This window comes from Perissodus microlepis, chromosome 12 (assembly GCF_051167445.1).
Source record: "Perissodus microlepis isolate ML-2025 ecotype Zambia chromosome 12, ASM5116744v1, whole genome shotgun sequence".
In the NCBI taxonomy this organism is placed as follows: domain Eukaryota; kingdom Metazoa; phylum Chordata; class Actinopteri; order Cichliformes; family Cichlidae; genus Perissodus; species Perissodus microlepis.
This window is the reverse complement of record NC_140472.1, coordinates 25,138,668-25,162,570: the sequence shown is the minus strand read 5'-3', so window position 1 is coordinate 25,162,570 and position 23,903 is coordinate 25,138,668. Positions and strand designations below refer to the sequence as shown.

Here is a 23,903-nt window from a genome sequence, read left to right as displayed (position 1 = left end):
CCAGTAAAATGCGGCAGACCTTGATCTCTGGTTCCTTAATACTGTTATCAGCGCACTTTTACCAAAATGTTTTTGCTAGTCAAGTTAATGGCCAATCAATATTTCCCTCTAACCAAAGTACACATAGAAACATGTACATCAATGCAGCTGTTTGCTTTCTTTGCATGCTGGTACCATGCTATTGTCACCTGTAAATATAATGCTGGAGTACTTTTATGTGACTATGAACATATAATCAGTGAGTTAACACCGGTGTTGCATCGCACTGCATATAGAGCCACCAAATTATCTATATCCATCCAACTGCTTGATAGCTGGAGCCTATCCCAGCTGTCTTAGGGCAAGAGGTAGGGTACACTCTGGACAGGTCACCAGTCTGTCACACGGCTAACACATAGAGACAGACAACCATTAACACTCATGGGCAATTAAGAGTTTCCAATTAACCTAACCCCACTAACTGCATGTCTTTGGAATGTGGGAGGAAGCCGGAGTACCCGGATAGAGCCCACACAGAAACACAGGGAGAACATCCAAACTCCACACAGAAAGATCCCAGCCTGATGGCAGTATTGAACTCAGGACCTTCTTGCTGTGAGATAACAGTGCTAACCACCATGCTACCACGTTGCCTGTGGTGAGGGTTTAATGTTTAATTAAAGTATTGTTGCTGACTACGGCCATCACTTCATGACCACCCATTGTCTCATGCCTGCTTCCAGTAGGATATGTCACAAAGTCAGATTATCTCAAGTGTCTTGAACATGACAGTGAGTTCATTGTACTCAAATGACCTCCATATACAACCAATATTAATCCAACAGTGCACCTTTAGGATGTAGTGGAATGGGAGGTTTGCTATGTGCAGCTGATTATTTTGCAGAAATTGTGTGATGCGATCATTTGAATATGAAATACAATCTCCAAGGAACCTTTTCAACTTAATACCATGAAGAATAGGGACTCCGACATGGTATTGACAAAATGTGTCAAATAAAGTGCCTGTGAGTGTATAATACATCAGCAGGAGATATTAAAGGTTGGAAATTCAAACTATTCACTGTGTTGCTTTGGTGTTGTAACACTGGAACTTTTGATAATGTCTCTCAAATACACTATGTGGAATTCTAGGCAGAATTTGTATGTGAGTATAGTAACTGAGTTTGTCTTAGTTTTGTTCATTTTTACATAAGGACAAGTATGTAACATGAATCAGGGAACACACCACAGCATTTATTGCCTAATCTAGTCTGCAATGCCCGTCCCCAAACGGATCTTTAAAACAGAAGAAAATCAAAAGGCATCCTAAAACACAAAAATCAAACAACAAATGATAGGACGGACTGAAATACCCTAACAAGACAGCAAGTTATTCATGGTTACATGATTGGTTAATATTTAAAAATGGTTTGATTTTTAAAAGATCCCAGTTATACTTTGGCCAAATGTAGATTTCCATACAGGCAGCTTGTAATTACCAGCCAACACTCCAAATGTTATTGACCCACAACTTTCATTACTAATACTGTTCCTGGTTAGAAAGATAAGATTTAAGTGATTGTAAAGGTTTATCCAAAGAAATTTAAGCTTAAAAATTCTATGAATAACAATAAGCATTGAAGAAAATTCAGAACATGAAAAATAAAGACAAAACAGATTGAAACCTTCTGCAAACAGTAATGGTGTTTAATGGACTACAGTTATGGCCAGATGTATCAATTACTGCATCAGAAAACTCTAGCATGTTGACAGCACTATAAGAAGTGGTTTGCTGTGAAGCTAAACACTAAACAAATACAGTTACAATCACAATACGCTAAAATCCTGAGAGAAAGTAACCTAAATATATTTTCTGCCAATAAAAGTAGTCGCTTCACTTCCCCTGGTCAAACCTTTAATATGAACACATTTAAGAGCAGATTTAAACACTCTTTCAGTGTACGTAAGGTCCTGCAAATAAATTACAAGCATGACACTTTAAAAACAACACGGCTCTAAAGCTTTACAACTAATTTTCCAAATGCAAAAAGAGAAAAAAAAAAAAAAAGAGAAAGAAAAAAAACTTGTTAGACTGTACAAACAATGTTACATTTCATTACAATTTTCAACAGGTGTTAAGACAATTGTCAGTGGCGTAAATCAACAGTAAATACAACTATAAAAGTACATCAATGAGATCAAACCAGATTTAAGATCCTCCTCCCTTCTCCTCTCCCCCCAATCTGGAAATACATAAAATTTAGGAAAATCTAAAATTCTAGTCTTTGACTATTGGCCATAACGTCACAACAGTGTGGTTACACAGGTCATGGATAGACAGGAATGTTGTTATTGGAAAAGGGTCTCCTCAGGCCCAGCAAACAAAAGGCAGATTCAATCCATGTCCAAGCCTATTCATGCATTCGTCCTGTGCTCATCAGTATTTGCCAAGCTCACACTGGGCAGTGATAAAGCCATTCTAATTACTGGGTTGTCCTTTTGAACTAGCCAACTCCTGATTTTTAAATAGGTTGCTTAGTCATAGGTCCACATTTTCGCTTCACCAGCAGTTTCCCGTTGAATCAATATCATAACATTGTCAGTTCAAATGTCTTCATCATCTGGAGTCTCTTTTGGTGCCCTTTAGTTGTTCTCTTGCGAAACTGTGGTTTCCTAACAAAGGGTTGGGAAGAAAGACAATTTTAGACTAAGATAAGGTCACATTTTCCTTTATGTCAAGTCCTGAGCAAAGCTAAAACAGGAACGTTTACAGTCAGGTTCTAAACGGAGACATGCAATTTCTGTAAAATAGCCTCGAACAGTTGCTGAGAACTATGGACGTATGCCGCGCTAGGTTCACTGTGTGCTCACACCGATATACTTATCTTATCTCGCATGTTTGGTGTTGCAATCAAATGAACTTAATTGACAGTGTTATGACCAAGGTATGCTTATACAACTTGTAGATTTAAGATAAGGCTGATGCTCTTTGGCAGGGCGGCCAAAACAGGCGGAGGTCCGACAGTGTAATTGGTCTTGTTTTTCCCCCTTTGTGTAATTATTAATAACTAATTTATTGAAGATCTTGACGAACTGATTCTAGTTTATATTAAATTGACCTTTATTGATTATTCTCTCTCTCTCTCTCTCTCTCTCTCTCTCTCTGTCTCTGAACTTTAACACTCTTATATGTTCAATACCTAACTCTTCTGTTCACTCAAGCAACTTTTTGTTAAAGCTGAAGCATTTGGAAGCACAATAAAGTAAAGGAAGGAAAGGAAATGGAAACTTTCTACTAATTCTTGAATCTTCAAGGAGTGCTGCCTTCATTCTTTATAGGCTCTGCTTAATGAAAGAAGCAAGAAACTATTAACTCTTCCCATTTCCTGCTTAGAAGGTATTTTTGTTGGGTGAGACATGGGGAAGCGGGGAATGGAGTAAGCAGTGTGCCCACTGTACAGTAACAGAGCTGCACTGTAATTTGTAATGCACACTGACTAGATTTGATTTTATGCATCTGACAAATGCATCTTTGTGAGTTTTAAGTTTCAGTACTCAAGCCTTTCTGGGGGGGGGGGGTTCAAAGCATGAATCAGAAGGTTTCACTCAATATATGTGTATTAAAGTAATTAAAAAAAAAAAAAAAAAAAAAAAAAAAAACTGCTTACAAATGGAGTCCTTTCTCCATATTTGCTCCAGAAGGTCATCTTGACAGCGTTCTTGTGTCCTGTCCGCTGGTCAAATGTCTGGCAGGTCTCGAAAGGGGGACTGTACAAGTGCAAACTTACTGCACACTCAGTGTGGCTGACATTTTCCACACGATGCAGACCAATGGAGTCTAAAACACACACGTACACATGTATGAACAAACAGCATACATGTAACATTGGAATGCTATAAAACAGGGCTCAACAACAGTTAAAGGCAGAAACATGACACCAGAGCTCTGTTTGCCTCAGGGACATACACGCCAGGCAGGGATTTGAAGGGAAAAAAAAAAAAAAAAAAAAAAAAAAAAAAAAGTTCATTGTAAATTTACAGCTGCCTGTGAGACCAATTAGACATTATGTAACTGCAGAGGTTGGAAACTTGGGTTTTACTGCACGCTGACAGAGATGCCACACATTTAACAGCCTTGCCTAAGTTTCAAGGAAATTTCACATTAGCATATCTCAAATGATCACATACGTTTGTTTGGTCTATTGTATTGAACACTGCACAGGCATAATAAAGATGTGAGTAAAATGAAGAACCAGTTAAAATGACTCAATAGACAGATATCAAGATATCAGCATCGATCTAAATTCTGTTGGAGAACAAGCTCTGGTTTAAAAAAAGATAGTCAGACAGTTTGGTTTCTCACCATTTATGTAAGCAACCTTGTTTTCCTGAAGAATTCTTTGTGACTTTTGGACCATATCTCCGTGTGATTTGCTCTCTGGCCACTCGAACAGCGTCTCCTTCAGCTGACCCTGCAGGAGCTTCATGAAGCAGTGGGACTCTGTGTGGTCATGGATACTACTGCAAAGCGTTAAAGAACACTGTCAGAATATGACAACACTGCTCTCTTCATAAAAATTAGACAAGATGATGAGGATGTTAAAAAATAAAAATTGGGAAGACGAGGCAAATCTTAAGTTTTCACGGCAAGAGCTAAACATACTTTGAACAGCTATGTTTATAAGTCATACCCCATATCATATCACCGATACTGTATGTTCAAGAGAACAAAACAAGAAATTCCCAGAACAGTCTTACTTAACAAGTCCCTGTTTTAAAACACTAGTACTGGTACAGCCATGTGATAAAACACTTGGTTGTGGCAAAACAGTCTTTTCTTGTGTGAAAAAAATCTGATCTGCATCTTTTAATATGTAATCATATAAAAAGATTTGCAACACATCCAGGAATTATCAGCCTTCCTATCACTGAAAGTCCGGTGTTTGGGTGACATTTGCTGACAACGTGGGACATGAGAAAGATATCAAACAATGTCTATTTACATAATCTGTCAGTGTGTAGAACATTGGACTTTGTTATCTTTATTAACTAACGCAATAATTGCCAGTGAGAAACATGGCCGTGTGGCCTACAGTATCTAAGAGTATAGGCTTGTAACATGACTGAAACCCCGAAACAGAAATCTTATTATTAAAGGTTTAAACAAATTCAGTTTTCTGATCAGATTATTTTATATGAATTATAATGATGTTATTTATTTATTTTTAAAGATACAAATATCTTACCTGCCGTGGCCTTCACCCCAGCAGAGAACCATGAGATTGAACTTCCCATTACCCTTATCAACCAAGTTCCTTGTGTATCTGCAGGAATGAGAAATATGTCAAATGTACATGGAAAAATATGATGCATTATGTCACAACTATACAGTTACAGAGGAGTGAAGGGCTGAATTTACAAGCAGTTTGGAGCTTTTTTGATTTAAATGTCTTGTCAAAATATAATATTTGATTTTCAAGTGATTAAATTCCTTTTTTTTTTTTCCTTAAATGCAGAAAACTGATGATGGACTTGAAATAACGTTTTCACAATAAGCTGTACATTACATTAATACAAATCAATTTTATTTTGGAAATCCAAGAAGCTTTCACGTCATCCAGCTGGAACCCACAAAGAAACAGAAGAGTTTTAATCATTGTCCAATAGTCCTCATACAGAAAACCTCATACCCTCCACTTTTGTGTCTGTGTTCTTACTAGGCCTGTATTTTCTGGACTGTGCAATTGCAACGTGTGCAAACATTAGCAAGCAGATGCAGTTGTGAGATTGGGAAACTAGTGAGAGGTAATGGCTTTCAGGACTTTCTTACAAACAAACAAACAACAAAAAAAAAACCAAAAAAAACCAAAACCGCTCTTTTAATGACTATTCAAAATTTTCAGTCACACTTTGGTTAGGGTTCAGGCAATAAAACTAATTTGTTTCCTGAACTAGATTTAATGAAATATTATACTTTTTGTTTGAAATTCATTGCTCAACAATTTTAACCAGGCTTGGAAAAAGAAAGTCTGCCCGGCAGAGACCAAACTTGTCCCATTTGCCAAAAATCAGCGGGTGTGTATCAGTTCTCGGTGTTGATTGGATGGCACACACCCGCCTTCCATTGAACCCCCACTAATCAAAACACTGGGACGGGGGGGCTCTTTAAAGTTTTGAATAGAACAGAGAACTGAGGAATGAACTGGTTTGCATATCTCCTCATTGTAACACGACCTTTCAAAATAAAGCACACTAATATAGGCCAAGCAATTTTCTTTTCAAAGTAAAACCTTAGAGCAGCAGTTTTGTCACCTAAATGAAAATAAATCAGCCGCTTTCATTCAAAAATAATGCTTTTAGCTACTGAGCAAATGCATGCAGAAGTTTGCCACGGCATTTTTTTCAAGAGTACCTTTTCAATTTAAAAAAAGGAAAGAAAAGGGACTCATGACACATGTTTAGGGTAAACAAAAACATGATAGAGTAAATATAATTTTGAATATCGATAAAGCAACACGACACTAGGTCAAGGTGCAAAAGTCCAAAGGACAACAGCATAGATGAGGAATATCTGGGTGGGTAGGTGTTGAAAAACCCCAAAACAAACAGAAACACGAATATTTTACCTGTATTGGTCAAATTTTGCATACTTCATCCACTCCTGAGGATTGCTCTCATATGACTCCATTATATTCTGAACCTCCTCAACATTGATGCAGTCACTCTCGAAGATGCTGTGCAGGATTTTTATCAAGTCGTCCAGGGTTTCTGGTTTGACCACCTCGGTTTGCTCCATCGCTGTGCTGCAGAGGAGAGTTTTTTCTTTCTTAGGTATTTCGCTTCAGTTAAAACTTCAGGTGGTGAAGACTTTCTACTTTGCGCAGTCCTTTAGTTTTTATAGGCCGGCGCCGCAAATTTTGGGGGGGAGCTGGAGACGGACTGTACCATTACGGAAAATGGTGAACGCCCACATCTAACAGTCCAATTGAAAATTTGAATATTCTCTCGCTGGAAAGTTACAGAAACACGGGGTTGTATTTTCACCACACTTACTTTATAGAGGTTACAAGGTGTGAATTTTATGTTTTTGTATGTTCTGACTAAGATATCCGTTAATCTCACACTTTAACAACTTGGACTAATCCTCTCTGAGACCGGCTCCACCACGTTGTCAAAAACACAGACACCTCTTGTGTCTTTCTGTCTCCTTTTCTTCTCCCACCGAGACATTCCTCTAGTAATGGCCTTGCTCCCCTCTTTTTGTGGGCGCTCTTCTCTGAATTGATCCAAGGTGTTTGTTGCAGAACTGAATCAGGATGGAGGAGAAAACGTGGTAAAAACGTTTGATTGGCAGCAGGCATGTTATGGGAGACATAAAATGTGTGTCTGCATATATTACTGTATATTTTAATAGTGTTTGTCTTTAGCTTAGCTTTGATTTAGTTGCATGAAGTGATTTAGTTGCAGGAAGTCATTAGATTAATACTGTAGAGATGTACTGAAAAAATGCTTTTTAAAAAATAAAAAAAAGCTACAACAAGTTTTTATATATGTAAATTATAAACTATGCAAAGAGAAGAAGAAAAAGAAAATCCTTTAATAAATGCAACCCAGTAATAAAAATAAAATAAAATAATTAATTTAAGAAGGCAACTTAAGTAGCTGTTATGTATTTGAAAAAAATGGGTGAATACTTAATTACAGATTTTGCAATGAGCACGGGCTGTTTTTTCTTTCTTTCCTGGGTGTAGGTTATCACTGGTGGAAAAGTACCAGAGCAGGATATGTTATGATGGGAGACTCATAAACAAACATAACCAGCTGATTGTCAGCATAAGTGGAAATAAAGGTTGATTCAAATCTATGCACATTTGTGATCATAAAATGTGACATAATCTGGAGATCAAAAAGATTAAATGCTTTCATTTTCTTGTCTGTGAAAATTTTCCTTTCAAATAGAGACAAAGAGAACCAGTCAGAGAAATATTTTGGATGAGATTGCCAACATCTTCACACTGTGTTCTAGCAGCTGTTTATCAGTGAGTCCCACCTTAATGCAAATTTTTCTTAAGACACATTCCACACAGGTGATTCGTTTCCAGTCCTCCACATGCTTATCTCAAAAATAAAGTGTGACAAAAGTGTGTGCTGTGGGTCAATACGGGAAATAAACAAATGAATAAATAGTTTGTACAGTGCAGTGACTGATTAAAATATAAAAGATAAAAAGATACTAGAGAGCTAAGTTTGGTCACCATGTCATGCTCAAATGGAGATGAAAAAGACAGTTTTTACATTTTTCATACATAACTTACATAATTCTATGTAATTGTTCTTTTTTTGCAAATTTTATCATAAAACTTAATTGTTATCATTTGTTTTATTTTCTTTACTTTGACTTCAGATTAGAGTCTAAATCCATGGTTGAGCTCAGGTTTTTCCAGCAGGAATACTCTGCATTTGTTTTCTGTCATCCAACATGTATCTGTACTTTAGAGGAAAATCCAACCTGTCTGAGGAAGCATCAGGTTCGTGTTTACTAGAACCAAGAATGGAGAACTTTCTTTGCATCACAATGTGCCAAGTTTTCCTCTGAGCTGCCACATCAGCATTGTAAAATGAAGTTTTGCTCCACCTTGTGGCTGAAACCTTGAATCTTGATTACCCAGGTGGAGCTGCCCACATTGAGGAAAAAGCCCCCCCAAAACTGCAGCTCTTTTGTGGCAGTAATAAATATTTATCAGATTAAATGAAAATTATATTGAATAATATTTACCTAGCTTTGTATATATAGCTAAACTTAAAGCTTACTCAAGCAATTTGATATTGCTACCTAAAAGGCTACATAAGGTAAATATTTTCCAAAAATTTACTCTCAAACTAACAACAAGCTTTTAATATAGCTAATGTTCCAAAACAGTTTGTGTACTCATGTGAAAAAACTTTATTTTTCACATGAGTGCACAAACTCTTTGCAGTTCTGCAAAAAACCCCAAAAACACTCCAAAATTCAGTAGCTTCCAGAAGCTCCTTTGGCAGCAATAACTTGAAGGAATTGTTTTCTGTATGACTGTCAGTCTCCCACATTGTTGTAGAGGAATTTTGGCCAATCTTCTTTGCAATGTTGCTTCAGTTCATTGAGGTTTGCGGACACTTGCTTATGCACAGCTCTCTTAAGTCCTGTCACAGCATTTCAGCCAAGTTGAGGTCTGTACCTTCAGTGGTCTGTTGCAACACCTTGATTTTTCTTTTTCAGTCATTCTGGTTTAGATTTGCTGCTGCTATTATTGTCCTGTAGCATGACCCAGTTTCATCCATGCCTTAACTCTTGGACAGATGGCCTCATATGTATATTTATAGAGATATTTATAAAGAGGAGTTCATGGTCAAATCAGTGACTGCAAGGTTCCCAGGTCCTGTGACTGCAAAACAAATCCAATGATCACCCCTCCACCACTGTACTTGACGTGGTATGAAGTGTTTGCATTGATAAGCTGTGCTTGTTTTTTTGCCAAATGTGGTCTTGTGAAATATGACAGACATCAGCACTTCGGTCATGTCCTTCAGAAGTTCAGAGACAGCTTTGCAAACTTAAGCTGTGCTGCCATGTTTTTTATAGAAAGAAGAAGCTTTCTGGTGTTGACCTCTTTCAATCAGGTTTCTATTCAGTCTCTTATTAATTCTTCTACTGTGAACTTTAACATTTAGTGTTCACACAAACCTGAATGTTCCAGAGGAGCAAAGTGCCAGAACTTCAGGTTTTATAGAGGTAGTCACACTTATTGGTTATCAGTCAGTGAATTGCATTTGATTAGCAGCACCTGGCTGCTATTTACTCTTTTATAATATAAGGATGAACGCAGTTTTTCATGGGACTGCACAGCATCTGGTGTAAACTTTTCACATGACTGCATTTGTTTTTTTGTTTTTTTTACAATGCTGAGTCTTCTTTGTAAATTCATCTTTTTAAAAGACAGCCTTCTTTTTGTATGCTGTATGGTGACAACAAAAAACTGTTGCTGGCTGCCTAAATCATCGTTCAAGTTTGTGTTTTTAGTGCAAGAGGACCTTTAGACTGCATAGCATTTTTCATGCAGATGTTTACATTAAACAATATAAAAACCATTAGAGAACCAGATTTTCTAACGTTTACTATAATAAATATTACTGAAATCGGCCAGGATCAATGATGATGTGAAAAATGTGGAATTTCTAACTTAAAAAACAAGTTGCCTTAGAGTTAAGTTACTTTTAAACCAGTTTTATAACACAAAATCAAAAAGTTTTGTGTCATAAAATTAAGCACAAATATGTTGACCATGCAATAGACTGGTGATCTTTACAGGGTCTACCTGGCCTCTCTTGCCCTACGACAAATGAGATAAGCTCCAGCCCCCTTTGCAACCCTAATGTGGATAAATGGAAGAGAATGGATGGATGGACCAAAAACCGATTAAAAACATGTTTAAATTAAATGAAACATTAAAAGCTTGTATAAAGACACAAAGGCTAAATGTGTGCCAAGTTCTGAGGCAACATTTCCAAACACTGACAAATGTTAAAAATTCTTATGTTTATAATTTCAAATAATGTTTCTTCAAAGTTAAAAGTTTAACTAAGAACATAAACAAGACTACAGCACATTTTACTGTTGTCAACATGTATTGGGGATGTTACAGAGTTAACAGAGCAGAAAATATTCTTCTTGAACATGGCTATATCTCATATTTTTATATCGTCATGAAATTTGATGATTGAATTCTTGGTCCTTTGTTAACCTGGTCAGTGTTTGTGACCTCATCACTTTTCCTCTAATGTCACCAGACCTAAATGCAAATTTTTGGAGAATGCACTAACAATATATAAAATATTCCCATATAATCAACCTTGTGAACTTTGGATAAAATTTTCATTTGGCATTCAGTGCTTCAGGGTTAGTCCTGTGTTTTCATGGCAAGACGGTTAGTTTGAAACTGTGTAGAGTTTACATGCTCTCCCGTGTGCTTGGGTGGATTTCCTCTAGTTACTTCACCCAGGTGCACCTCCAGAATTTTTTCATTGGGGTGGCTAGTTGGGGCCACTAAAAATATTGGTGTGGCACACTAAAAACAGAATTTCTAGTTTTATTATGCTGTTGTCAAATATAGCTTATTATATACCTACTTAATTTCCTGATATTAAAGTTGATATCACTGAAAATAGTGACCAACATTTAACCAAATAAGATGAAAATAAGATATAAGATTTGAAATCCATAATAATCTTTTTTAAGTGATCGATTGATTGTTGGGTGCCTTCTGCTCTCTTGTAATCACGTTTATTAACATTATTAGCAACATAGGATAGTCTTGGTGGATGGCCAGTGGCCACGCCCCCCTTGGTGACGCCGTTGACCACCTGCATCTCATTGTCCAGAGATATGTGCTTTAGGTTAACTGGCCAAAGATGTGACTGTTATGAATATTATCCTACCTTTAAAGTTACTCTAATAAGTTTTCAGGACTTTTTAGGGGTAATCTAAGTTCCACTAAGATGAAGAAGATGAAGAAACATCAACTTAATATTAAAAATGGTGATCACAGTAAAATAAGTTCAGTTCAGTGATTAAGAAAATGCTTGGGCTGACCCCAGTGGGTGAATGTGCAGAGAATCACTCTTAGAATGAGGAACAAATCAATAAACGCTCTTTCTTCTTCTTCTTTTTTTAACCCCGTGATTTGCATTTACCCACAGCAAAGTTTGAGCCATCTCGGCTGCTGTAGCAGGAGGAGGAGAGCATGACTGGTCCTTGACGTGGAATATTTCCGTAAAGAGACGATGAAGGAGTAGCAGAGTGTAGCTCGAAGCTATCCCGTTTACTAACCTTAAATCGAGACGGGCTTTAGCCGTGAATCCCGCTCAGATCTGGGTTCACCGGAGCTGACGGACACCAGTCTTTCGCAGACTGATCCCTTTCTCTTCCCCGCCTCATTCTGATCCGCTACAATCATGATAAAAGCCATTTTAATATTCAACAACCACGGCAAACCAAGGCTTTCTAAATTCTACGAACATTATGTGAGTGAAAATTTCTTCTTAATATTTTTCATTTATTTACTGCACATATGTGTGATTCACGGGTCAACGTGGAAACGGTTAATTAAAAAAAATCACAAGCTGTACAGCTGTGCTGAGGACACTTTTAAAAAAAATTCAATCACTGTCAGCATTAATGATACTGTGCTGCACACTGTTTGAATGGGAAGCTGTGGGTACTTCAATAATGTGCAGTTGTTTCAAACTGATGTAGGCTATAAGATGCCACTCTGATCCACGCTGGCCTTTAAAAATATGAATAATTAAACGTGTGCAATCCGAAGCGAGGCTATCACATTCCCGCTGAGGCTGCGTGAACAGGAGTGAGCTCCGTTTTATTCACTTAGCTTATTAAATCTAATCTCATGCAGCCTATATACAGTCTGTGTGATGCACAGCCCGAAGCAGGTTTACTGTTTGTGTCACATGACTGTAATAGCTGTGGCCCTTGTGAGTGACTCGTGCTCAGTCTATCCCATCACCATCACTGATGCCATGAGATTATTGCCTGTAAGTTGGCATCACTAAAGCAGGCTACCTGCTCTGTTTAAAAAGCTACAGGTAACAAATGGCAGGTTATGTAATGTCATTTGCTGTGTGAGCTGTGCTGGCTTGGTCTTATAATTGGATTTATACCTCAAGACAGCCGCCTTCTTTTTATGTAGGTATCACAATAACAAGGTTGCACATGCATTGGTCCAGCTCCCTGAATGAACTCTTGGGGACAATTTGGGGACGCACACAAACAAACACAAGTTGATTAACAGATGAATTGCCAGAAAAGAGTTGAGCCTGCTTAAAAATTCTGCACACTTTCCAAGCACCTGCTTTTCACATGTGAGTTTCGTTGCGCTGTTCAATAGTGGATTTAGAAGCACTGGAGTTTGATTCAGCTGGAACTCATAAATGCAGATTTCCGATTTGATCTCAGTCTAGATAACTGAATGTTTTTAGGGTAGAACAACATCCTGAAAAGATTAGATTTAAGAAAACACATGATGGGCATCACCCAGCAGTCTGTATTTAAAAACATAAGTATATACCAAGTGGTAATTTGATTGATTAGTCAGTCTGGCATCCTCATTACAGATCCTCCAGTCTGCTGATGTGGCGCTTTTCTTTGTTTTATGTATTCATCATTATGTATGCATAATTTTTAGAAAGCAGAATCTCTAAAAGGGGTTTCAAAATAGAAAGCAGCAAATGAATTTAACCATATAAATATTTGTTCAGATTCATTTTCCATGTTGCGTAATTATTTATTGAGATGGACATTAATGCGTTTGTATTTCAGGAGGGTAAACACAAATTGATTGGATTAGAAGTAGTCCATGTAGATGCCATCTGTTATGTTACCAGTTGAGGTGTCGGCTTACAGGCTGGCTGCATATACAATTTCACACATCCGACTGACTGTGAAAACTATCTTTAGGACTCAGTTTATTGATAAGAGTTTATTGTTAAGCCTCGGCCTCGGTATGTTGTTTGTCTTAGTGTGGCTGTGCCTTATATATGCGTGTGTGTGTGTGTCTGCGTTGAGTGGCAGAGCTGAAGAGGTGTTGTTCTGGTTGTTAAAGCCAGCCTGCTGGCTCAGACATAAACCCAAAGCATCTGTCCAGTCTGAGAGGAGGGAGAAATATGTGCACATAAAAATTCTCCCTATATATAATTCATTCATCATCAGTAAGTAATGTAAGCCATAACTTTTACGTAGCAGTATAGACTTTTTTTGTGCTACTGCTTTTACAAAAAAGTTGCTTTGCTTATTTTATGATTTATTTTTTTTGATGAGGACATCGTGGTTCTCGTGTTAAAGTAACAATGTGCTAAAACATGCTTTAGGAGAGATGTGCAGACCCATGAGTGGAGGCTGGTGGATGAACATGCACCGTGAAAGCTGCACCATTAAAACCACCTGCCTAATATTTTGTAGCTCCCCTTCATCCAGGCTGTCAAAACAGCTCTGACCTCCAAAACAGCTCTGAAGGTGTCCTGTGCTATCAAGCACAGTGATGCTGACCTCTGTCATATTCCCATTCCAGAGTTATTTTTTGCAGTGTTGCTGAGCACATTATTCTGCTGAATAACACCTCTGCATCAGTGAAAACTGTTGCAGTGAAAGGATATACGCTATCTGTTAATGTAGCATAAACATAACTGCCAGCCACCGTTTCCCAGTTGGATGTTGCACAGAGTATAACACAATGCCTATGCTGGCAAGCCAGTTCCTATAGTGCAACTGGCTGCCTTCTTTCCACAGGTAAATAATGCAACACAGACCTGATGGCACATGTGGTGTAAATGTTCAGACCAGTTCTCCTTTTTACACTGTTCTGTTCTGATCTCATTGCTGGTGGTTTCTGTGGTGGTCTGTGGCTACACAGGCCCCATACAAATAAAGGTTCAACTTTCTATGACAGGCAGCATTAGGGTTGTCAGCTTCTTGTGCTGTAGTAGATCTTTTTTGCACTATTTGTACATCAGTGAGCCTTAGGCAGCCATGTCCTGTGTCACAGGCTCATTGGCTGACCTTCTTTGGCCCCCTGTTGGCATACTAACTACTGCATAATGGAAAATGCTGTATAGGGACCATCATATGTAGTTTTGGTCATTGTTTTGACTCGCATTTGTCACCATGGTGATATCAATTTCCAACAATTGTTACAGTGGATGTGGTTTCACCATAACTGGTTAGTCCTCAGGTGGAGGGGGATTGAAAAAGGTGAGTAGGGCTCAGATATTTTCTGGTGACCGTTATTGATAACGATTTTCTCGGTATCGTAACGAGAAAATCGCTTCACCTGGTAATATTTTTAACGGTTTAAAATTTGAATACTAGTAATTAAAAATCTCCTTCTATAATCTTAGGGTTTCTGGTATGTTTGGCTACCACATGAAATATGTTAACATATATTATCGTGTTATTTATTTAGCCTCCTGTTGGTCCTTAAATGTAACTTATACTGTGTTGCTGCTTGTGAACCTCCAGAATTTCAAATAGATTTGCAGGTTCGTGTAACCAGATGGGGAAACTCTCAAACTCCGACATGTTTAAAAGCAGCTGCTGTTGCTGCAATAGGCTCACTGCTCTGCTCTGCTCTGCTTTGTGACTGTATCATTAAGTCCCATGCTGCACGTCACATGACTGATTTTTAGCCTTCCAGCCAGCTGCATACTGGTCACCCTCCGCTCTCCCTTTACTCACTGAACTGTTATAGATCCAGAGAGGACGTTAACACCCTTTGGTGAGACTGTGTCATTGTTAGAGTTGCAGTAAAGCACATTTTTAGCAAGGTTGTTGAGCTTGTATTAAGACAGTGCAGAGACTGTCTTTTTAGATCCTTTCTCTGGGCCCTCAACATGTTTTAAAAGACAGAACAATCTGATGAAGAAGATTTTGGTTCCCTTATTCATTCAAACATGCCTAAGGATATTGAATGCTTTGAACATAATCTCATCTCTTTGCAGAGATAAGCCTCCCTGACATGGTTTAGTAAGAGCCTCTGTGACCTCTGGGTATTGTATATTTGATTTTGAAAAATACAGTGTTTGTTATATAAATCTTTTATTTTTAGCTACTTAGGAATACACGTATTTAATAAAAAAACAAAAAGGGAGAGGTGAGAGGAACCATTAATATCCTGTCAGACCAGTCTTCTGGCTAATAGTAATGAACTGGCTCACTGGAAGCAATTAAGTGGGCAAACATCACGTTGTTTACTGTCGCTGTGTTTAACAGCCTCTTGTTTCCTAATTCGTCCTCCAGAATGAAGACACAGAGCAACAGATCATCAGGGAAACCTTCCACTTGGTCTCAAAAAGAGATGAGAATGTCTGCAATTTCCTCGAAGGAGGAATGTAAGTTATGAGGTTGCTCGGTTGAGCCTGTTTGTGCATACGCGACTGTGTCTAAATGCTAAAGAAGCAGGCTTTAGTGGAAGTAATCTACTCCAGAAGATAATTGACTTTGACGCAACATTACAGGACTTAATTTCACTCTCCAAAGGAAAGCTCGGAGGGCTGTATGAATGACAATCAATAGCAACGGTGTTCGTTTGATCTTCATTTAACATTCATGAATGAGGAACTAGGCGTGGAACTGTGAAACACCACTGCTCGCAGTTGCTCTTGCATATTTTTTTTGTCTCATTACACTTTGCAAAATTGAAGGGTAATAAAAAATATACGTAGCAAAAAAAAACCTAATAAGAATCTAGTCACTGAATGGAGAGCACAACAAACGCATAAAAAAGCCCACAACCCAGAACTAATTTCATTTACTCATTTTATTTAATAATTGCATAATACCGAGGGAGAGTTCCTACATTTCCTGTTGTTAACAGAAACTGTGATTTCTTATCAAACCCAGCAAGAGGCTGAATAATCACTACCAGTTTCTATCTTTTCACGCTTGTATATGTTGTGTACTACCGTTACACTGACTCATAATAACTGAAAAGATCTTGTTATTTTTCTTCACGTCTTTATCTGTGTTTACTTCATACTAGTTAAATCAGATCATTCTCAGGGTTCAGAGTTAAACTCCCTGTGAACCTTGTGCGTACGTTCAAAAGATTAGCATACATTAAGATTCCCTTATCTAAGTGTATAGTAGAGCGTAGATTCTATGGCATGCCTGACAGGGCTCATTATATATTTGATGAGGAACAATCTCTCTAATGTTTTCTTGCCTCTTGTTTTTCAGGTTGATTGGAGGATCAGACTACAAGCTGATCTACAGACACTACGCCACATTGTACTTTGTCTTTTGTGTCGACTCCTCAGAGAGCGAACTAGGAATTTTAGACTTAATCCAGGTAAAAGCCTGGGAAAAACAATAATGCCACCGTCTCTTTCACCATAGTTGTCGGTGTGCTTTCAGGATCTTTCTTGCAGACTGTGTTCCTTTAGGTCTATAAGCCCTTTCTTCTATTTTGTTTGCAGGTATTTGTGGAAACGCTGGACAAGTGCTTTGAGAACGTCTGTGAGCTTGACTTAATTTTCCATGTCGACAAGGTAATAAATTCATTTGTCTCTTTGTGATGTAACATGTTTATAATACCATTCGTTTGAGCCTTGGAACGACCTCGACCTCTTACGAAATCAGAAATCAGTTGTAGCCATTAGTGACTCATGTTATGGTACAAAATTTGATAACCTGCCTTGTTCCATAACATGTTGTGTAGCGGCATTTTTGTTCTTATATAGTTAATTCAGTGTTTAGGGGACCGATTGAGATTGAGCTGTAGTTTGGCTACAAATGTTGTCTATTCTCCCTCATTGTTTTGTTTGATAATTCAGGCAATACTGCTTTGGTTCTGGTTAAACTTGGTTAAGGGGGAGCCAAAAAAATCAGAAAAATCCCTGCATTGTTATTTTAAGAATAAAACACTTAGAAAGGTCACATGGAAATGAAGTATGTGAGGCAAAAACAGCTTTGAAAATTGATATTTGGTACAACCTGAACTCTCATAGACAAGCTTTCTTTGAATTTCTGCATAGACTCTATGCAGTGAGTGTCAAAAGATGGCTTTTGACACTCACTGTTGCACCTCCTCTGTACATATTGATGAGAATTAAATCAGAACTGTCACATTTGGATTTATCACTCCATCAGACCTGTTACCACTGATTTTTAGTCCAGTTCTTGTGCAATTTGGCATACGTCAGTCTTTTCTCCACATTTTCCTTCCTTATGAATGGCTTCATGGCAGCCACCCTTGCATTCAGACAGTTTCTAATGAGGCTTTGGCAAAAAGTAGATGGATCAGGCGAAGGGCCAGATGTATCTGTGAGGTCCTGTGTCAGGTCTTTGTTGGATTTTTCCCATTTCTTTATCCAGGCCCACCACTTCTTATTTTGTCCTCCACGTACCCAGTTTAAAAAAAAAAAAAAAAGTTTTATTTTAAGGAGTCACTACACACCATGCCGAGACATGCCATGTTTATACAGAATAATACACAGAATAAGGGGTGTCTCAAGACTTTCTCACAGCACTGTAATGCTGCAATATGAGGAAAAAGCTTTGCGTGATGATTAGATTCACGTCTAATTCCTCTCAGGTCCACAACATTCTGGCCGAGATGGTAATGGGTGGGATGGTCCTGGAGACCAACATGAATGAAATCATCACGCAGGTGGATGCCCAGAACAAGATGGAGAAGTCTGAGGTAAGCGTGACCCTGACAGTTCAACTGTATGTATGACTTGATGCTACCGCCAAACTCTGAGGTGGTGTATACAGTATGCAGGCATGTGTGTATGCTGCACCCTGCATGCTATTCTCCAGTGACCTTGTGGATGCTCCCTACCCACTCTTGAGTGTTTGTGCTCTTCTTTTTTTTTTTTTGGTCTCTTTTCCTGCTGCTGCACTGCTCTCAACTCAGATCAAGACTCAACATATTCTCTCCTGTATCTCTCAGTATACTATACAGCCATAGTCATCACTTCTACCATTTCTATGAAGACTTAACTGTACCATTTTCCAAAGCACCTCCAGATTCAGTGACCATAAAATCAGCCATATCATCTATTTGAAATACAGTAGTGAAAATATGCTGGTTCCAGGCTGTGACTTTATATGCTCTTTATTTTAGAAGAGAATGTGAAGTTTCTGCGCTATCCGTGTTGTAGTAAATGCTTTTCAAACTTGTTTTCTTGCATCTACAAGCCAGTGTCCTTGCTTAGATAACTGCTCTATGCAAGGACATTGCTTTGCTTTGCACACAGCTTTTGCTAGCAGAGAAACATTCATTTTACGATTGAAAAGTTTAATTTGATTTTAATTTGACAGACAGCCAGAGACAATTTTATGAAATCACTTATTTGCAAAATAGTGTGGATTGTAGCATCTGATAGTCCTAAAATCGAACTGCACTAATGATTTGGCCCTTTGTTTCCAAAGCACTTGCAGCACGCTGCAGTAATGTATCAGCATTGAGTCAGAGTTTTGGTGAAATCCTGTTTTACTCTTACAGCGAAAGTCACAAAGTCATACAAATTTGTTTCTACTTTGTTTGCTTCCTTGACCAACTGAAGGGTTTCATGTTCAGGTTTTTAACTGGCTGATTAATTGTGTGCTCTAACAGTAGATTTCCTTTTTTTCTTTTTTTTAAAAGTGTATATATTTTTTAATAATCTGAGCTGCATTGTGTGCTTTTAACCAGACAGACTCTTCCTTTTCGATTGACCTTCTGTAAGCAGATCTTTTACTGTTCTACGATCATCTGAGCTGCTCTGTCTCTTCCCTCTTGGACCTATCGTAGACCACAGAGTTTGTTTATCACACTGATGCTAATTGAAAGTAGCACCGTTCTATTATAGGTCAGTCTCTGGAGACCGAGGAACGAGGCGTTCTTCTCCACGACTGGCGAGGAACGATTATGATATTAATCACATTTCAAAACGCACGTTCATGTCACATAATATCTCTATATTTCGCAGCTATACATAATTGTAGTATACAGTTTACAGTTGTGGTGTATGATAGGTCCTATCACTTTTTTTTCTGTGGAGATAAACTGTAATTACTTTAATCTGCTTTAACATTCCTCATTCCTCTTTTTCCTGACCCTGTCCAGTTCTTTCCATTCTTCTCTTTCTCTCTCTCTCTTTACAGACGTTTATCTTTCAGTCTACCAGGCAGGACAGGTAGACACAGGTACTGCTAAATTTACAACCAAGTACTGTAACCTTAACTGCAGTTTACCCCCACCCCCCACCCCCCTCTTGAATCTCTTCATATGGCCCTCCATGTTGAAGTAAAGTGACGTCACTTACATACAGTAGGAATCTTTCGTGGCAGACCCAAAAATGTTTCCCTCCTTAATCAGGAACAAAAACGGTCGCGGTCGTTGAAATTGCAGTCTAGAGATGTAGTAGCATGCTGTCTTTCTAATAAAAAAACAAAATAAAAAGATACAAGTTTTATGTGTGAGTGGTTTGTATGTAGCAGGTGGATAACTTGGCTTTGCATAGATAGAAATAAAGAAATGTTTTACCTTGTCTATGTAAAACCAACTAGTATCTCTAAAGGTCACCAAAGTGCAGTTTGTCTGGGATTGTATACTGGGCTATTCGCTACTATGAAAAAAATCTTGAGTTCTATCTTTATTTGGAAAATGGGATCTAGGTGCAGCATGGAGAACTATTGTTAAACACCAATTTTTGCTTGGAAGCAAAATATAAAGAAATGAGGGGTGGCTCGAGACTTGACTGTAGGATTGTGTGTTGCCCAGCAGAAACAATATAATAATAGAAGTCCAAGCCAAGAACATTTCTAGTAAAAATGTCCCTTTTTAAACAGTGAAATATTGCTTTTACACATGCACAGCGAGCTTTGGAGGAGCTGGAAGGTGATTTTTCTTATGTTTTACCAGAGCCAGAATACAAAAGTAACTGATTTGTTTCCCGGGGTTTTCAATCTACATGCTAAATTACTGGCTAAGGCCAACACTGATATTATTTATAAACGAGACTGAGCCCAGGGTGAGTTTTTCAAAAGGCTTTTTTATTTGCATGAAGCACAGAATCAAACTGCAGTTACGTGACACAAAGCTGGCGTTGCTATTTCTGTGTGTGTTCGTCACGCAGTACTTTATTAAAAACCCACTATAATGGATTTGCACAGCAGGACTCCAGGCGACCTGCTGCAAAGCAACAAAGTATCCTTCACTGTTAATGCCGAGCCAATTTGCTGGCTCAGCATTCCTTGTGATTAACGACACGGTCATCTTTCCGTCTAACACAAGTCTCCTTGACTCCTGGCAGAGGGAGGGACACCCCCTAAGACAAACAGCCTATTGAAATAACCTTATGAAACATGAAGTGGATTAATCTCCATTCCAAGCGTACCTTGCGTGTCAGGCTCTGGAATTATTTACAAGGGTGTTCATTTCTAGCGAGGCAGCGATCATGCAGTTTTCTATCCTTTTGGTCATTTTTGGGTCTGTCTTCCAAAGATTCAGCTGGGGGTTCTCTAACCACACTGATTCTCAAATGTCTGCTCGTACTCGAGACAAAAACATCAAATCATTCAGTATCTTCAGATCTGTGTTATTGATCATAAAAACTATACTTGGCTGGATTCTTCCCTTAAAAACGCTCAATTTCTCTTATATAATTTCACATTGAGATTCATTGTGTTAGAGTGAAGTGCCTCCTCTGTAACTGAAAACAGATCTCCCATTGTAGTTTAGTGCTAGTAGGCTTACAGCCTTTTCCTATCATCAGTAGTTAACACAACACACATGCAAATGACACACTATTTTTTTTTTTTTTTTGTTCATATGTATTTAGACAGAAAAATGTTAGCTACTGTCATGTGTAGGCTCCCAGAGGTAATTCAACTCACTAGAGGTATAGTATCACCTGTACTATTACTCCTAAAGCAAACATTGTACGTTTTCTAAAATCTACCCACCTATCTATCCGAATATCATTACAGTCTTCATATCAAAATCCATTCTTCTGCTTTACCCAATTCTCTCCTTCCATTTTAACCTTATCGGTCCTCAAGAGTCCGGTGGGTTCACTTTCCAAGCAATGCTGCCTTTTGTCCATTTGATGAATGTGAAGTAGTGCTCAAAATCAGTGAATGGTGTAGTACAGTATGTCCTCACCGTTGATGCATAATTGGCTCTGGTTGTGATCCAATCATTCTCGAGAAAATAAGAAAAATAATGCATGTGCGTATGAAGCTATGAAGGCATCTGAATGTACATTTGCACATGTTGTCTGTCTCAGTAGCTGTCAGTGCTTTTGCATTTTGTCAGCAATTGATTGTCTAGTACTTTGTTTAGCACTGTGTGTGTCGAGTGTTCACTTTTCAGTGTCTCGTCCTGTAACGGCATGTTTTCTGCTTCACTGGTTTGTGTCTTATCAACCCTCCTTGTGTGTGTTTTTTTTGTGTGTGTGTGTGTGTGTGTATAGGCCGGTATTGCAGGAGCGCCCGCTCGTGCCGTATCAGCTGTAAAGAACATGAACCTCCCGGAAATGCCCAGAAACATCAACATTGGTGACATCAGCATAAAAGTGCCAAATTTACCCTCCTTCAAATAGTGGCAGCGAGATCCCAAACCTGCAGATGTCAGCCAATGTTTACAGTGATGCAATCTGTTTACCACAACCTCAATTCACCAACTTTTATCAAAACTATAAATCTTCAAGGTACTGTGTGATCTGACACTCCTTGTACGTGTGCTTTCTCTTTCTTCTTGTGTTATTTTTCTCAGTTTGAAGTAAAAGTAAGTATTTATTTATGAATGGTACATTCCTTACGCCTCACTGAAGGTTGGCTCATGACTTTCAGCTCACTGGAATCTGCTAAAGTGTTTACTTGAAAGAGAATTGCGTGGCAGAAAGTGACCTTTTGGGGCAGTCTTACGAGTTAGTTTTTTTTTTTTTTTTCCAGACTAAGAGAATCAGTCAAGTAGAAGTGAAAGCAAAAATATTTCGAATCCAAAATTGGAACCAGTTTAGTACAGTATTGAGAGATTTAGGGTACAGAAGATTATGTTGAAGATATGCTGTGTGACAGAAAAATATATATGAAATGATTTTTCTTTTATTTGTATGCAAAGTATTTTTCAAAGATTCACCATGTCTTACCAAATGATGCTCTTAATTTTTGTGTGTATATGACTTATTTTCTCTTCTTTTTTCAACATAATAAACGTCAAAACGAAACCTGTGTGCTTGGCTTACTTCATTTTTATAAAGATCTTATGTCAGCTGCTCCTATTGGGAGTCACCATGGTGGATTATCTGCCTCCGTCTCACCCTATCCCGGTTTCTCCTGATGACTCCTGGCTCGGCCTCCTGTCTTTTTGCCAGTGCCACTGTCTCCAAACCATCTATCACAAGAGGTCTCACTATCATCTTGTAGACCTTCCCTTTCACGCTTGTTCCTCCTGCCACAAATCACCCCTGATACTTGGCTAAATATGTATGTGGTACATTACATTTAACTAAATGTTTAAAATAAATATGCTGCCTAACATTTATTACAAATTCTCAGATCCACTGTACTTTTGTCAAGTCAATTCATAAGAAAACGTTTTTGGGTTATCAAATCTTAACTTTAAACCACGGAGGTGGGGAAAAAGAACAGTGCAATGGACAATTTAAAATAAATTTGGGACAAAAACATACAAAACTCACTGGATAAGAAGATCTTTGTGTATGTAGCGCCTTTATTGCCTAAAAACAAGTTAAACTAAAATGATGTATTATCATGATTGTATTTGGGCTTTTATCAGAACAACAGTCCATTTGCAACGGGGAGGTTTAAAAAAAAAAAAAACCTAGCAGAGCCCCAAATTTGTTCTGGTAAATGACGGATAAAGCATAAAATAAATTTTATGTGCTTTTGCCGGTTTTTTTTTTTTTTTTTTTTTTTTTTTTTTTTTTTTAGCGCTTTTCTTGCAGGACTGGCACTGATTTGTCCAACGCCGATTCCGTAGTGACTGTTGCATTTTCAGAGATTCACTGTGCGCAGTTTTTACGCAAAACCAATCTCACAGAAACTTTAAAAATGAAATGATCACAATTGTCAGCAGTCAGTTTTCGTTTTTTTATTGCAAGTAAATGATTTCCCTCCATCCAGCAGGCTAACAGCAGCCAGCGCGGCTCCACTCTCTGCCGTGACTGCGCATCTCCGCGCAGCTTTGACGGTCACGTGACTTGTCTTGTGACAACAGGAAGCCGGAATGTCAACAGTGTGAGGATGCTGCTGTGGCTTTGACGCTTTTCAACTCTTCAATCACTATTTTTTAAGGACGCAGGCTACAATGACTTCCATTATAAAAGAAACACAAAGGTGGGACCCCCCCCCCCCCGAAAAAAATTAC

At 38.3% G+C, this 23,903-nt stretch overlaps 3 protein-coding genes across 4 annotated transcripts in view; 2 read left to right on the top strand and 1 right to left on the bottom strand.

Moving 5' to 3' along the window:
* Window positions 1–1,665: 1,665 nt before the first annotated feature.
* cdo1 (cysteine dioxygenase, type I) lies at window positions 1,666–6,866 on the bottom strand. Its single transcript, XM_084947009.1, has 5 exons — window positions 6,606–6,866; window positions 5,226–5,303; window positions 4,343–4,500; window positions 3,648–3,817; window positions 1,666–2,652 (listed from the first exon to the last, which is right to left on the bottom strand). Exons 1-5 carry the CDS (start codon window positions 6,773–6,775, stop codon window positions 2,623–2,625), a joined length of 606 nt encoding a protein of 201 aa, XP_084803135.1. The 5' UTR covers window positions 6,776–6,866; the 3' UTR covers window positions 1,666–2,622.
* Window positions 6,867–11,730: 4,864 nt separating this feature from the next.
* ap3s1 (adaptor related protein complex 3 subunit sigma 1) lies at window positions 11,731–22,740 on the top strand. 2 transcript variants are annotated; one of them, XM_084946654.1, is made up of 7 exons: window positions 11,731–12,036; window positions 15,821–15,912; window positions 16,760–16,871; window positions 16,999–17,070; window positions 18,117–18,224; window positions 19,673–19,714; window positions 21,985–22,099. In XM_084946654.1, exons 1-6 carry the CDS (start codon window positions 11,968–11,970, stop codon window positions 19,706–19,708), a joined length of 489 nt encoding a protein of 162 aa, XP_084802780.1. In that variant the 5' UTR covers window positions 11,731–11,967; the 3' UTR covers window positions 19,709–19,714; window positions 21,985–22,099. The 2 variants fall into 2 exon arrangements, with proteins under 2 accessions (XP_084802780.1, XP_084802779.1); XM_084946653.1 differs by lacking the exon at window positions 19,673–19,714 and having other exon boundaries at window positions 21,985–22,740.
* A 986-nt stretch (window positions 22,741–23,726) lies between these two features.
* The window catches only part of commd10 (COMM domain containing 10), a 70,206-nt gene continuing 70,029 nt past the window's right edge, over window positions 23,727–23,903 (top strand). Inside the window, exon 1 of the mRNA XM_084945607.1 lies at window positions 23,727–23,872. Coding sequence (XP_084801733.1) covers window positions 23,844–23,872 — 29 coding nt within the window. The 5' untranslated portion in view covers window positions 23,727–23,843. The remainder of the gene's footprint in view (window positions 23,873–23,903) is intronic.